Below are 17,107 nucleotides of genomic sequence, written 5' to 3' on the forward strand. Positions count from 1 at the left end.
TAGTGGTACTCTTTTAATGGTATTTAATTTATTTATACAAGTTTGTGTGTGTCAAATCAGAATTTGAATTATTGTGCAAAAACAAAATCCTAAACTAACCAAAATAACTTCAGATCTGTGCTCCATGACTGTACCAGGTCTTCCTACATACTGTGTTCAGTAAACAATTAAGAACTTGCATCTCATAACAACTGATGTTTTTTTTTTGGGGGGGGGGGGGGGGGGGTGGAGTAAATATGACCAGTCAGTATCTTATGTGCAGAACATCTCAGTGATCTCAGAGTGATGAATCTGAGAGAACTTTCATTGAGGGAATAAGAATAACCACGATTCCTACCAATCAGTGTGTCTACATGCACACCAGAAAACCAAGCTATTGCCTTAAATAGGCGGACAACATTTTTAAAAATGCATATAATCCCATTAGTCTGGCTATGGGCAAACTGGTTCTAATCCAGATAAAACAACCAGATAATGGGTTAGGGGGAACACGACTTCCTCTGCATGTAAACAGCTCAGTTGAGCTGGTACTGGTGACTCCTGGAAGTAACAAGACCGCAGAAGCGGTCTTTTTATAATGTCATTGCCACAAAGTAACGCCATCAAACTCTGTCTGCTTCACTCCTGCCAACGTTTGTTTACAACTTGTGTTGCTATAGGCTAACCGGAAGAATACCAACACAAAAGGGCGCGGGTCACCTCCTATTGTAGCAGAGTGGAAACACACTTCATTTGAAAGTCCAGTTTTCTAACGTCCATGTAAACCAGGATGTAGCCTTCTACTTATTCTACCTTTCATCGACCTAGATCTACTTGTGCATGCAAATTCATTTAATGTCATTTTTTCAATCTAAAGCAATTTACACTCTGGATTTCTAAACTCACAGCTGGAGAAAGAACTACTTTTGCACAAGGCTAGTTTAACTACTTCTCCTCAACAATGTCTGTGTTAAAGGGGTCCTAGAATTCAAAGCCCTCTATACCTTGTTGTTGTTGAATGTAGGCAGTTTGGAGTGAAAAATATACCAAATGTCTGTGCCATCAAGAGAAAACATTTCATTCTGTCAAAAGCTGGTATAACATGTAGCAGGCGCAGACACGTCCCCTAAAATTTGTAAATCCCTACCAACGTCAATGGCAGCAGTATCTAATTCTTAGTCATAGTAGTGCTAACCATAGAGCAACTCAAGCCAGAGCTACTGCAAACATTCTTTTTCTGTGTGGTTTTGTTTGTTGGATGAGAAGAAAACAACAACGGAGACCGCTGGAGTACTCATGTAAACTTCCAGGATGAACTGGATGGGGCTGCAGCAACGAATCGATAAAATCGCTAAAAATTGATAAAAACCGATGAAATATTTGATCATCGATTTGTTGTGCTGCGCTACTTTTTTGTGTCGTGCAACCTTTATTTACCAGTGAATGCTCGCAGCTCATCTGTAGGCGGCGATGAAAAGAACTCTGTGCGATAAAATATTTTTAGACGCAGCACTCGTGCGACATCTTTTAAAGTGACTTTTTCCCCAGAACTTTATTGAACAAAGGTAAGTTGCTTGTTATTGTGTAAGGAAGATGCTTTTTACTGGCGCACAATGTGCCAATCTCAGTGGTGTGGAGGCAAACAGAGAAACCAGCAAAGACACAAAAGCAGAAACGGTTTGGGATCAAAAGTGTAACTACGAGCAGATAAGCTGATGCTAGCCGGTAGCAGGGCCGTGATCAAGTGGGGATCTGAAAACACGATGGTCGTGAAACTAATGTTATCTAAACTCTACAAGCAGAAGAAAAGTCCCCACCATCCTGTTATTCTTAGCTGTCTGCAGCGCTGTGGAGCAGAACCGCTGCAGTCAGGTTGCTGGTTCGAGTCTGCTCTGCTCAACTCCGCTGCAGGGTTTTTGGGAAGCCACAGTAGCATGTAATTCACAAACCTGTTGTGAAATTTCTTTTGGAGACTTAATAAAATAATGAAACAGTCCATGATTAAGTCAAAAGGGTTTAATTTCAATATTGCAATATAAAAATTCCATCACAGTGTCTAATTTAAGCTGGATTATTGCTAACCCGTACATAATAGATACGTCGCCATTACGTTTTTAGCAGTAGAAATTAAATGTTATTAGCATTAGCTATTGAACTGTTTAGCAGTTTTTAAATGTTCCCGTTTAATCTGATCAGTCGAGTCGAGACCCCATCCGATTCATCGTTTATCGTTTATAAGAGGCCTCACTTAAAGCTTGCTTATGCACAAAACTGGATCTGAAAACAGAGTAAGTAACTTTCTACACAAAGATTGTGATTTATAAAGAAAACTTGATGGAAAAATGTGCACAACTTTAAGCAAACTTTAGACCTGGCATGAGCACACTGGAGCTGGTGAGATGTTAAAATCTAACTTAGGATACGTTTTCAAATACGCACACACACACACACACACACACACACACACACACACACACACACACACACACACACACATCATGGCTGTCATGGTTACCTGTGACATGCCGTCAATGAGCAGGTTTATTTTTATGCACAACATTCGTACTGTAGTTTGCATCCAGCGCTTTGGGCTTCCTGACAGGGTTGCGGAAGGCGCTTTATAAATAAATCTTTGATTGATTGACTGATTGATTGCTTTGTTCATTTATGGCAGATTAGTTTGGGTAACAATTAATCATTTGCTGAGCTTAAGTAGGGTTGAGAGAGGAATTTACAGAAAGTTTGATAAATGAGGCCCCAGGGGTCTCATTTATCAAACATGGCGTAGAATCCTTACTAACACCGTGCTTAAGCTCAGCAAACAAAAAGTACTTACACCAAGTAGGTTTTATCAAACATGGAGTACACACAGCTGCATGCAATCTCCGCTTCATAAATCAGAAACTATCTAGAATGTTTCTCAGCTGCTTTTTAGTCATATCCCGCCCTCACCACGCCCACTTACTGCCATAAATGGTCAATGAAAAGTGCCTTGTGGACCTCATGCATATACATAAGCCGGCTTGTTGCAGCATTTCGATCACGACTGCAGATCAAGGAAGCACAATTTCACAGAAGCAGAAATTGAGGTACTTGTGGGTGAGGTGGAGAAATGAAAGGAAGTGCTTTTGCAAAACAGTAAGGGAAAATCCACGGAGTGGCACAGCGTTGCTGAAGCCGTCAATGCTGAGTTCTTCAGAGAGATCTGTGGTGGATATAAAAAATGGTCCAATCGGGATTCAATCTCCAGACTCCTGGGTGAAAGTCACATGTGCTAACCAGTCACCCAAACGGAGATCTCCCCTGTACAAGTAGCCAGGGCGCATGATCAATCGAGTCACAGTGACAGGACACACACTGTCACAGACGCATGATGTTCTGTCTCACTCTGTCCCCCTGCTGATGTTCTGCATTCTGCGCTTCAGGCTGTGTGTGTGTGTGCGCGTACGCGCGTGTGTGAGTGTTCGTGTGTGTGTGTGTGTGTGTGTGTGTGTGTGTGGGGGGGGGGTCTTGTTCTGTGTGAAAACGAAGCAGTACAAGTGATAATGCTGCAGGATTTCATAACTGTATCTTCTAAGCAGCAGCACTGCAGGTGCTCTCCATGTCCAGCATGTGCATAAGCCTGGTCCTTAGGCAACTTAAAGTTGTGCACATTTTCCCGCTACGTTTTCTTTCATAAATCCCAAAGTTTGCGTGGAAGTTGCCTACGCAGTTTTCCGACCCCGTTTTGTGCGTAAGCTAGCTTGATAAATGAGGCCCCTGATCTTTTTCTTTCTCTCTGAATCTCCAACCTGAGACCACACACATTTGATACTGAGAGCTCACAAATCCCCTGTATGACCACACATTAGCAGAATAATGAAAAAGTGTTGAATAATTTAACAATTAAAAACCACGTCTTCCATAAGACCTGTCTGGGCTGCTTTTGCAAAGACCTGGCTGTCAAACGGCTCCTGGTGAATGAGTCAGGGTCTGTGTCATGCGGATGAGGCAGATGTTGTCAGGTCCTCTATAACTTCTACATGTGAGTGAAGTAAATAAACTGCAAGCAGAGTGTGAAAGGATGTGGCACGGTTAAATATGGAGTGGATTCAGAAACAGCTTCACTAAGTCTTTAGGATTTGTTAAATCCCTGGTTGGCATGCTTTCCTGGTCCCTAACAAGTCATGACTTGTTAGGGACCAGGTATTAACTCAGTGCTTATAAGAGAAAGTTTAGTCTGAATAGAGTTTGGAGAAATATTCCAGAAAGCAGAGTACGTGAAAACTGGAAAGTTCTGGTTTCTGTTAAAGAAAGAGGGGTGAGTGAGTCTCTGAGTCTATCACCATGGTAACGGATGTAAAAAGGTATGCTACAGGTTTGATACAACCAGAAAAAGAAAAAAATGCCAAACATGACCTAGTTGGCAAGATTTTACGTTTACCATGTGAGCTTAACTGCTGCTAAATTTAAACAGGATGTGGATGTCAGTCTAAAACAGACCTTCTTGATAAACGGAAGAAACAGTTGATGTAAAATAATAAAAACCATAATAGGATATCGAGCCTTTACCAGGTAGCTGGGTGTGAGTTTGTGTCCACACATTCTTATCATGTTGATTATATTGCCCAGCCCTATAACAGACTCAGGGTTTGTAATAGACTCATAGTTTGTAATAGACTTAGTTTGTAATAGACTCATAGTTTGTAATAGACTTAGTTTGTAATAGACTCATAGTTTGTAATAGACTTAGTTTGTAATAGACTTAGTTTGTAATAGACTCATAGTTTGTAATAGACTCATAGTTTGTAATAGACTTAGTTTGTAATAGACTTAGTTTGTAATAGACTCATAGTTTCTAATAGACTTAGTTTGTAATAGACTTACAGACTGTAACAGACTCAGAGTTTGTAATAGACTCATAGTTTGTAATAGACTTAGTTTGTAATAGACTCATAGTTTGTAATAGACTTAGTTTGTAATAGACTCATAGTTTGTAATAGACTTAGTTTGTAATAGACTCATATTTTGTAATAGACTTAGTTTGTAATAGACTCATAGTTTGTAATAGACTTAGTTTGTAATAGACTTACAGACTGTAACAGACTCAGAGTTTGTAATAGACTTAGAGTTTGCAATAGACTCATAGTTTGTAATAGACTTAGTTTGTAATAGACTCATAGTTTGTAATAGACTTAGTTTGTAATAGACTCATAGTTTGTAATAGACTCATAGTTTGTAATATACTTAGTTTGTAATAGACTTAGTTTGTAATAGACTCATAGTTTGTAATAGACTTAGTTTGTAATAGACTTACAGACTGTAACAGACTCAGAGTTTGTAATAGACTCAGAGTTTGTAATAGACTCAGAGTTTGTAATAGACTTAGTTTGTAATAGACTCATAGTTTGTAATAGACTTAGTTTGTAATAGACTTACAGTTTGTAATAGACTTACAGACTGTAACAGACTCAGAGTTTGTAATAGACTTAGAGTTTGTAATAGACTCAGAGTTTGTAATAGACTTAGTTTATAATAGACTCATAGTTTGTAATAGACTTAGTTTGTAATAGACTCATAGTTTGTAATAGACTTAGTTTGTAATAGACTTACAGACTGTAACAGACTCAGAGTTTGTAATAGACTCATAGTTTGTAATAGACTTAGTTAGTAATAGACTCATAGTTTGTAATAGACTTAGTTTGTAATAGACTTACAGACTGTAACAGACTCAGAGTTTGTAATAGACAGAGTTTGAAATAGACAGAGTTTGTAATGGACTCATAGTTTGTAATAGACTTAGTTTGTAATAGACTTACAGACTGTAACACACTCAGAGTTTGTAATAGACTTAGAGTTTGTAATAGACTCAGAGTTTGTAATAGACTCAGTTTGTAATAGACTTAGTTTGTAATAGACTTACAGTTTGTAATAGACTTACAGTTTGTAATAGACTTACAGACTGTAACAGACTCAGAGTTTGTAATAGACTCAGAGTTTGTAATAGACTCAGAGTTTGTAATAGACTTAGTTTATAATAGACTCATAGTTTGTAATAGACTTAGTTTGTAATAGACTCATAGTTTGTAATAGACTTAGTTTGTAATAGACTTACAGACTGTAACAGACTCAGAGTTTGTAATAGACTCATAGTTTGTAATAGACTCATAGTTTGTAATAGACTTAGTAATAGACTTAGTTTGTAATAGACTTACAGACTGTAACAGACTCAGAGTTTGTAATAGACAGAGTTTGTAATAGACAGAGTTTGTAATGGACTCATAGTTTGTAATAGACTTAGTTTGTAATAGACTTACAGACTGTAACACACTCAGAGTTTGTAATAGACTTAGAGTTTGTAATAGACTCAGAGTTTGTAATAGACTCAGTTTGTAATAGACTTAGTTTGTAATAGACTTACAGTTTGTAACAGACTCAGAGTTTGTAATAGACTCAGAGTATGTAATAGACTTAGAGTTTGTAATAGACTCAGAGTTTGTAATAGACTCAGAGTTATTTACAGCTACATCCTGGAATATTTCCTGGTTCAGAGTTGTGGAACAAGATCTTGCAGGTGAAAATCAGATTGGAGAGTAGAACTTCATCTTGGATGAATGTGTATTTTGACCCCAAAGGACTTGTGAGATGGACTGTATACCTTACAGCTAAATGAAATACTTGGAGGCTCATGAACTTATTGTTATAATTGCAAAGTAATGCCATTTAATTTTTACGATCAACGAGGGATTGTCCAAATCAGTACATGGGTTGAGAGACAAGTGGTTGGATATTTTGTCTTTACCAGTTAAATCGATCGTTTCTTTTGTCCACTTCTTTTATTCCTACACTTTTTATCTGAACAGAAGGAACTGTTCTCCGACCAGTTTGAATATTCAGCCCACCAGTAAAGCTTAGCCCAACAGGTTGAGAACAGGCTCGCCCTTTCACATTTAAGATGGCTGGAGCCATGACACTCTATTTATACATAAATAATTACATATGTTGTCTTTAAGGAACAGTGCCGCCACAAACTGGTATGAGAACAGTTTTACTCTGAACTGCCACCAGCTGCAGCGTCACGTTCACATCAGCTACAGGATGGAGCTGTGGGGATTCAGCTACTGCAGTGGCTGGCTTTAAATCATCTTCCCTGGATTTGTTAGTGTTTTGGCACTTTGATGCTGGTTATGATGTCTGCCTTGGCTAAAAGGAAATGAAAGAAACATATAAAAACAGAATAAAACAGCTGGTGACAAATTAAAAGCAGAAAAAAGGAGAAAAGGTTAGCCAAGGTAAAGAAAGGTTAAAGAAAGGAAAACCTCTCCAAAGTAATTTCTACTAATGAGATAATCACGCTTTAAATCAAAGACAACATTTTGAAATCGTTAATAAAAGAAAATCTAACAGAAGTTTGGTTAAAATGCATTGAAATGAAAACAAGAATACATTCTCAAACATCAACAGAACAATTTCTTTCTTTTGTGGTTCAAATCCAACATGAACACTTACACTCATAAATATTCTACCAGCCTGGTTCTGACATGATGCCATAAATCATCCCTCTGACTCCAGACTTACCTCCCTGCTCGTCCAGCATGACCAGAGTCCTGATGCCGGCATCTTTGCTCTACTCCCCAGAGACGGCCGTGGACGAGGAACAAGATGGGGGGTGGGGGGTGGGGGGGGTGGGGGGGGGGGGTTGAAACAGAACAGAGATTAGTGACGGACCAGAAACTCAAATCTGCTGACCTATTGTCAGACGAAGCTCAAAACAGATTTTTGTAGGATGCTGAAAATAGCTGGTAGGGTCTATCTACTGGATAAGGGCTCAGAGTGGAGCAAACTGAGCTTGGATTATTTTATATTCATGCACTTGTTCTGCTCCAAAGCAATAAAGTTAACAGATGAGATGTTTTCATGTAAGAGATAATTTTTGGTTTTTGTTGTTGGCCTGTAAAAAAATGAAACCTACTCGAAAAAGGGACCTGGAAACGCTACAGGCTGATGAACAGAATAGAAAATCCCTTTACTGTCCCTGAGTGGGGAAACTTTGGCGTCCCAGCAGCGATGACACTCATTACAGAAGTAAAAGATCAGAATAAAGATCAAACAACAAGAAAACAGAAAAACTTTAAACATTCAACAGGTAAAAAAATGACTAAATGCCGAGTATGTACACATGTGAGGAATTAAAAGAGTAAACAAAACAGGGACAGTGGTAACGACTGATATGTTTTATCTAAAAGTTACTTGCTGGTGTGTGATTTGGTCATCCCATGTTCAGTGTTTATGCAAAAATAAGTTTGTTTCCATGAAATGGTTCAACAACACACATCTGTAGATAAAGGAAGATGTGCACATTTGCGTCACTTTTCTATAAATACTGAGTTAGGCCCGCGACTTCGTCCCAGTGTGAATTAGACTTTCACCCCTGCTGTAAAGCCAGTGTTGCCAACTGCTTTTGACTGAAAGTAGCTGAAGTTCCCCCCAAAAGTCGCCAGATGACGTCACGTGCTAATTTGCATACGATGCAATGACGTCATCTGGTTTGCGTCATGACATCACCACGTTTGCTTCATGACATCTCCGGTCTTGTAGAGTAAATCAAATAAAACCCACGCGATTTAATTTAAAGTTATTTAATTTCTTTTTAAATATTTTATTAAAATAAAAAACCCATAGAATACAAAACAGCAGCTTTTAAAACATCAAGGAAAGATGGCACATAAAACTGGAAGGAGCATTTATATTTTGTCTGAAGAGAATGGAACTCGTAAACACAAAAATATTAAATCGATAGGAATGTATGTATGATTGAATTCAAATGAATTTTCTCTTGTAGTTTTCAAGTGCCTTGAGATGTCTTCTTCTGTTGTGATTCAGTGCTATATACTGACCTAACAGATTATATAAATATGTTTTGTTTTTGTTTGGTTTTGTTGTTTTTAGTACTTTTGTGTAAAAAGAAGCAGGTCGTATTTAGTATTCAGAAACGTTACATGCAAACTGCCAATGACCTGAGGTGTTTGTCTTACAGTATTATTCTGTTTTTTATAAAAGTTTTAAATGTGCTACGTTATTGAACTCATCATAGAGTTCCAATGTTCCTTGAATGCACCACAAGTGGTGCGAGAAGCCATGTGTGAGTGCGACGCTGCCTGCCAGAGCCAGCCGAGCTCAGCTGCTGAAATGTGGCAGGATGTCGGAAGGAGCGGTCGCCCTTTATGTACAGTGGGGCAAAAAGTGTTTAGTCAGCCACCGATTGTGCAAGTTCTCCCACTTAAAATGATGACAGAGGTCAGTAATTTACATCATAGGTTCACTTCAACTGTGAGAGACAGAATGTGAAAAAGATCCATGAATTCACATGGCAGGATTTTTAAAGAATTTATTTGTAAATCAGGGTGGAAAATAAGTATTTGGTCAATAACAAAAATTCAACTCAATACTTTGTAACATAACCTTTGTTGGCAATAACAGAGGTCAAACGATTACTATAGGTCTTTACCAGGTTTGCACACACAGCAGCTGGTATTTTGGCTCATTCCTCCATGCAGATCTTCTCGAGAGCAGTGATGTTTTGGGGCTGTCGCCGAGCAACACGGACTTTCAACTCCCTCCACAGATTTTCTATGGGGTTGAGGTCTGGAGACTGGCTAGGCCACTCCAGGACTTTCAAATGCTTCTTACGGAGCCACTCCTTTGTTGCCCGGGCGGTGTGTTTGGGATCATTGTCGTGTTGGAAGACCCAGCCACGTTTCATCTTCAAAGCTCTCGCTGATGGAAGGAGGTTTTGGCTCAGAATCTCACGATACATGGCCCCATTCATTCTGTCCTTAACACGGATCAGTCATCCTGTCGCCTTAGCAGATAAACAGCCCCAAAGCATGATGTTCCCACCCCCATGCTTCACAGTAGGTATGGTGTTCTTGGGATGCAACTCAGTATTCTTCTTCCTCCAAACACGACGAGTTGAGTTTATACTAAAAAGTTCTACTTTGGTTTCATCTGACCACATGACATTCTCCCAATCCTCTGCTGTATCATCCATGTGCTCTCTGGCAAACTTCAGACGGGCCTGGACATGCACTGGCTTCAGCAGCGGAACACGTCTGGCACTGCAGGATTTGATTCCCTGCCGTTGTAGTGTGTTACTGATGGTGACCTTTGTTACTGTGGCCCCAGCTCTCTGCAGGTCATTCACCAGGTCCCCCCGTGTGGTTCTGGGATTCTTGCTCACCGTTCTCATGATCATTTTGACCCCACGGGATGAGATCTTGCGTGGAGCCCCAGATCGAGGGAGATTATCAGTGGTCTTGTATGTCTTCCATTTTCTGATAATTGCTCCCACAGTTGATCTTTTCACACCAAGCTGCTTGCCAATTGTAGATTCACTCTTCCCAGTCTGGTGCAGGTCTACAATTCTTTTCCTGGTGTCCTTCGAAAGCTCTTCGGTCTTTGCCATAGTGGAGTTTGGAGTCTCACTGTTTGAGGCTGTAGACAGGTGTCTTTTATACAGATAATGAGTTCAAACAGGTGCCATTAATACAGGTAACGAGTGGAGGACAGAAAAGCTTCTTAAAGAAGACGTTACAGGTCTGTGAGAGACAGAGATTTTCCTTGTTTGAAGTGACCAAATACTTATTTTCCACCCTGATTTACAAATAAATACTTTAAAAATCCTGCCATGTGAATTCATGGATTTTTTTTTCACATTCTGTCTCTCACAGTTGAAGTGTACCTATGATGAAAATTACTGACCTCTGTCATCATTTTAAGTGGGAGAACTTGCACAATCGGTGGCTGACTTAATACTTTTTTGCCCCACTGTAGCTCCGGTGGCGATCTCAAATAATGGACTTGTGAAAACCCACAAAAGGTTTGATTGGCCAGTGGGGGCAGCGTGATCACACTGCAAGCACATGCGCAGATCATTTTCTCTCTGATCCTCTGGAAGGAAGGACGGTCGCTTCAGATGCATCTCTAATCTGCAGGTAAAGTCGGCTACAAAGTTGTAGTCAAAGTAGCTGAGGGGGTAAGAAATGTGGCCAGATTTGTCGCTAGGCACTTTTTTGAAAAAAAAAAAGTGGTTAAGGGGGTCTGAAAAGTCGTTAGAAATGGTGACAAAGTCGCTAAGTTGGCAACACTGTGTAAAGCATGTTTCTGGGTTAAAAAGTTTGAAGGTTGGTGCGTTATCTCCCAAAAGGCGATGAGCCTGAACGCGTCTCATGTTGTTGCCTTGTTGTGGAGTTGCTAATGATTAACTTTTACTAGCTGAGGCATAGAAGGGAATGGTTTATCTGACTCGATCGTTTCCTGTCTCTTTCTAGCTGCTACTCACCATATGACCAGATTCATGGTGGTTCTTTCCTCCTGTGGGAAGTTTGCTGAACTTACAGCCCTTTCCTCTCAGTTTTCTCCGTGTCTGGTTCGACACTTTGGTGAAGCGCATTTGTAGTCCTGGACTTATTTTCACACATAACCTAAAAATGCGTTTCCCCCGTTCGAAAATAAGCGCGTTCTTAGTATCAAAATGTGTCTTTAAAGTTCACGGACATCATACGTGAAATCCACGGCACAAAACAAGCGGAATTAGAAAATAGTGTTTTTAGCCCCGTTGACTTGCATTCATTTGTTCGTTCTTCCGGGGACCCGTGGTCAGGAAGTAGGTGGGCGTGGCTTAGGCTCCCTATAGCAGCCTGAGTGGGGGATGGGTGGGTGTGGCCACTTTCAGCTTGTTTCCTTAAAGGGACAGAAACCTGAAACAGCTCAATCTGAACGGTACTGAAACTGTCCAGAATATAATGGCTGAAACTGCTTTATGTGAGAGGGATTCAGTGCAAAAACTTAAAGAAAGTGTTTTTACAGTCATAATAAGACAGGAAATGATGTAAACGATTTAATACAACCCTAAAGTCTTTACAGTTTGTGTCCAATAAGCACGGGTTCTGAAGTGATCTTTAAGAAAAGTCTCAACAATTTTCTGACGGTTTCTGCAGCTCTTTGGAAGTTTTGGTCTGTGGGATGTGGCTCTCCTTTTACTTTGGAAGATTGGAAATAAATGTTTAAATCTAATAAAGTTGAATTCAGATAAAGACAGTCTAGTCCAAATGTATAACGGTGCACCTAAATGTGGAAATCTACATCTAAACGTGTTAATTAAAGCTGCTTTAGTGAATCTAGAGAACAAGCTCACCCGCCCTCTCAGTTTGATGCTTCTGTCGGAACCAGAAACGCCGGACGAAACAACTCCGGTGTTTTTCCAAAGCTGAGGTGGTAGCAGCCGGCTGTTTCTCCTTCTCTGATGTTATTGAGTGGAGAACCTCTCACACCGGTGGTGTTCTGTTGCTAAACATGTGAGTGTGTGATGAGTGGAGGACCCGGGGAAGTGCGGCTGCGGGTGGGACTGACAACCGGAGGGTCAATTGTTGCTTCTGGTCCAAAACATGCTACTGGTGGAGGTTTTTAGACAAATGCGAGACGACCACCACTTTTTATCTCCACAATATTTTACAGCAAGATCATGTTAGAATGTTGTTAAGAGGCACAAAAATGTTTTAAGCTACTTTATTTATTCAAATTTTCCATGACAGCTTTAAGACTGAATATTTAGCCTAGATCAAAAATAATTCTGTCTGCATCACAACTGTGGTTTGTTCCTCTCTCAACCAAAACGCCCACGTGAACTACGGAAAGTGTTGTGTGCCCAACAGTCGGCTTCTTTTGAGGTGTTTTTTTAGCAAAGAGACTAGAAGCTGTGGGGAGGTTAGAGGGGACTGCTGCTGGGGAAGGCAGACTAAACCCCGTCCAGGTCTGATTAAGGACCTGCAGCGCTTTCCTTAACACTGTTGGATGTAACATGACACCAGTCCCTATCGATTCGTTCAAGGACCCAACCTTTAAATGAGCCGGCTAACCACCGGTCTTACTTGATGAAACCATCTCAACTTTAACATTAGTTTTAATGCTGTGAACAACAACATCTCCTTCATTTAGACAAAAACACGTTTTCAAGAAAGAAAGAAAAAGACTCGAATCACAACCAGTGTGATTGTCTCTGGAAGGGTTAGGGTTCTCTGGGATGAGAGGCTAAATGTCTCCAACATATCCAGCAACGTCCAGCTGTTTCAGCTACAACTCTCAGGATGATCACGTCCAGGATGACACCAAGCCCTACGAGCTGCAGCAGCACTCAGTCAGAAGGGAATGTATATTATTATATTTATTATCTTATTACCAGCTCCCAGTGGGCAGACGCCGGTGCGCTCCACCGCAGAAAGACTGATCTAGCGTGATGACTTAAATTATTTTACAGCTCAGCCTTCTGATGCTCACGCTCATCAATCACCCTGAAGGACGTGTCAACCTGCTCCAGCTCTTCCTGTCTGCCTCCTCAGCCTACGGTGTCGTTTCAGGCTGAAGCCGTGTGATGAGGTGTGCAAACGTGTGATCAATGTGACCTTGAGAGCTCTCTGAGTTTCTGTCATCCCTCCTTTACATCCAGCTGCTCTCTGTACTCCATCTCTGTCTGCTTGTTGCCACGGTTACGCTTGGTGTATCAGTTTCACTCCTTGGTGTGCGTGCTTTGTAACGTCAATAAAGATCCTTAGGGTATAGGAGTGTGTGTGTGTGTGTGTGTGTGTGTGTGTGTGTGTGTGTGTGTGTGTGTGTGTGTGTGACGTCTGTTCATTTCCTGTAACTAGCTATTTACACAACCACTCAGCTGACTCATCGTTCTCCCGGTCACGGCGCTTAGATCAGGACGGTGTTAAAGATAAATGTTGATTCTGTCATTTCATCTGTCAGTGAACGCATCATCACCTACTTGACCTGTGACCTGAACTAAGGCCTGCCGTGCTTTAGTCCTGGTTTAGCCTACTTCACAGTGTCAGTTACTTTTCCAGGTTACGTTTGTTTCATGTGGATTTTTTATTTGAAACATTAAAAGTAAAAAAGCAAAAACAGGAAATATGTAATAGTTTTCACAGCTGGAAACATCAACATGTCTGATCATCAGTGAGCAGCCATAACTTCTAGATAGAAGCACCAAGACTGAATCCAGTAGATATAATGTAATCACACACCAGCGCTGCTTTTCTTAACAATTAGATCATTGCCCCGTCTTCTCATGACCATAACGAGACGCTGTCGAGCTAAAAGAGGCTCCATGGTAACTGAAAGTTGACGAGACCTGAGGAAGTTTTCGTTGACTGAAACTAAAAACGGGAAAAAACGATGCTCCGAATGCACGAACGCCTGCCTGTCGGACCATAAAGGACATCACTGATGCCTCTCTGGGATGATGCAGGGGTGGACTGGGACCAAGTGTTGGCCCCAGAGCGGGGGTTGGACTTGCTGCTTCTCACGGACTCGTCTGTCCCACTACTCTTGGCATTTTCAGAATGAACTGTTTAAGGGCTTGTCACTTTAAGGGAAATGAGCTGTTGCTGGCCACGCCCACCTCTCCCCTGATTGGCTGCTATGAGGTAATGAACTCAGATATCCAGGGAGGAGGTTGGAGTAGAGCTGCTGCTCTTCCACATCCTCCCTAAGCACAGACAGGTGAGGGGAGCCTTGTTGTGACATCACAATAAGGCACATTTTCAAACGGCTCATAGGAGCATGGAACACCTCAGTCTGACCAAACACAGATGGGTGGTTTTAATTATAGAAGCAGTAGAGAGGATAATATGCCCCCTTTTGGATCATACCCAAGGTCAAATCAAATGGTTAAAACTCGACTAATTATTTGTTTTCTGGTCAAACTCAGCACACTTCCTAAGAATTGTCTGATTCTCCTTTCTACCTGCTTCTTCTGTCATAACCTGTCCACTTAGCATTCCCATAAACAAAGAGTAATGAGTGACAGTTTAGTCTTACCTCCTCCACCAGCTGGAGCATGCGGCGAGTGCTCTCCAGTGACTGTTGGGATAGAAAACAACAGGGTTGGAGTCTGAAACAACAAGCTTTCATCACAGGGTAAAACAACAGCACACGATGAGCAGCAAACATGGACTCAGACTAAAACTCCAGAAGGATCACATCTGCTGTTTAAGATGATCGTCACTAATTTGGTCTCTCTCCCTGAACTGTTATGGGGTAAGGAGGAAACGGCTTTCTTGCTGTTATTCCACTTGTCTCCTCTAGGAGAACCAGACCTCCAGGGAACAGCAGCAGGGACTGTGATGCTCATCTTCTTAAAGAGCAAGTCACCCCCTACCAGAGTCTTACCCCACTCCCACTTCCTGTTTAAAAAATGCAACAAATGCTGTTCCCTGACAGAGCAAGAGGGCGGAGCCACTAATACACACACACACACACACACACACGCACACACACATACACACACACACACACACACACACACACACACACACGCTCACACACACACACACACACACACACACACACACACACACACACACACACACACACACACGCTCACACACACACACACACACACACACACACACACGCTCACACACACACACACACACACACACACACACGCTCACACACACACACACACACACACACACACACACACACACACACACGCTCACACACACACACACACACACACACACACACACACACACACACACACACACACACACACACACACACACACGCTCACACACACACACACGCACACACACACACACACGCTCACACACACACACACACACACACACACACACACACACACACACACACACACACACACACACACACACACACACACACACACACACACACACACACACACACAGTGCTTCTCTCACCTCGTCGGCCAGCTGGTCGGCGCGTTGCTGCATGTCTGACAGCTCATTGCGCATGTCCGCATCATCTGCCATGGCTGCTGGATGTGGAGGATGGAGAGGGTCTCCGACAGGGAAGAGTAGATCCTAACGGGAATCAGGGACGGGCTGGAAGAGACAACAATCACCTTTTAGCTCCAACTGTCTACTTCATGTGTGACTCTGCATTTGCAGGAGTGTGTGGACGTCTTCTGGAGGAGGAATCCAGCTGGAAGGTGTTGTTCCCTGAGCAGCAGGCTAACCTGTAGACACACGATTTGTCAGATGTGGATTAACCGGGAGGCGAGTGGGCGAGTGAGGAAAGGCAGCATCAGTCAGGGCAGGATTTGAGAGGATTAGCTGTGGAGAACGTGTAACCCTGTTACTCCTGTAGCTGTCTTCCTGTTCTCCATCATCAGAGGCCAGCAGGACAGGACAACGATGAAAGATGATTAAAAACGGTCAAGAAACGCAGTTCTCGTCTTCCGACACTCTCAAGGACACACCGGCGGCCTAAAGATAATCCTGGTTGGTAAGAGTTCTCTGGTCTGCTCACAAGCACACAGAACCGCTCCAGTTACAAATTGGGGAAGCTTGATATGTTGGAACTGCCCCAATGTCACAAAGTGTAGGTGCATGCTGCCTGTCTTGAGTAGCCAATCAGAAAGCGAGGTGACCGATGTCACCCCTCCATAGGTGGACTGGCCATCTGTGAGTTCTGGAGAATCCCAGAATCACTTATAGCACCAAGTCTTCTGGAACATGCTGCCACAAGCTTGGCACACCTGTCCTGCAGGTGTGTGCCTTCCCCATCATGTCTGATCTACAGAAGTTACAGCACGTGGACTCTGACTGCTGCAGAAACGTCTCAGGAAGGATGACCTAACTAAACCCTAACCCTCACTAGAACCAGCTGTAACTCAGTCAGCTTGAGTTAGGTCTGACTGCACACGCTGGCCTACAACATCACCGTTTTCCATCTACTGGAACGGATGACATGGAATAATGAGATGAGGAAAACGCCTTCAGAGACTGCAGGAATCAAACCAGTGACCTGAACGACCTTTAACCAGAAGGCTTCTCTGTTATCCGCTCAGGAAACACACGTTTGTTTTCAGATTGCATCTGATTACGTGTGGGATCACTCGTCTCAATGCTCACTAGAATCACTGCAAGGCCTGGGGTTGTGTAAGAGGCCGAGCCTGGAGCTGTTACATGTTTCATCTACAACTGTGTTTTGTTATTTGCACAAAAATCAGAATCTGCTCTGATAATCTCTGGCAGCCAGCCTCCGTGAGTCTGCCGCCCTGACCTGACACACACCTACACGTCCTGTGGCTCCGAGTGCC

At 42.1% G+C, this 17,107-nt stretch overlaps 1 protein-coding gene across 2 annotated transcripts in view; it reads right to left on the bottom strand.

Moving 5' to 3' along the window:
• Nucleotides 1-17,107, bottom strand: part of snap25a (synaptosome associated protein 25a) — a 50,103-nt gene that overhangs the window by 18,936 nt on the left and 14,060 nt on the right. For both annotated transcript variants that reach the window (XM_015948367.3, XM_015948366.3), the window contains exons 2-4: nt 15,744-15,887; nt 14,839-14,880; nt 7,537-7,585 (exon numbers count right to left, since the gene is read on the bottom strand). In XM_015948367.3, coding sequence (XP_015803853.1) covers nt 7,537-7,585; nt 14,839-14,880; nt 15,744-15,815 — 163 coding nt within the window. In that variant the 5' untranslated portion in view covers nt 15,816-15,887. The remainder of the gene's footprint in view (nt 1-7,536; nt 7,586-14,838; nt 14,881-15,743; nt 15,888-17,107) is intronic.

This window comes from Nothobranchius furzeri, chromosome 2 (assembly GCF_043380555.1).
Source record: "Nothobranchius furzeri strain GRZ-AD chromosome 2, NfurGRZ-RIMD1, whole genome shotgun sequence".
NCBI lineage: Eukaryota > Metazoa > Chordata > Actinopteri > Cyprinodontiformes > Nothobranchiidae > Nothobranchius > Nothobranchius furzeri.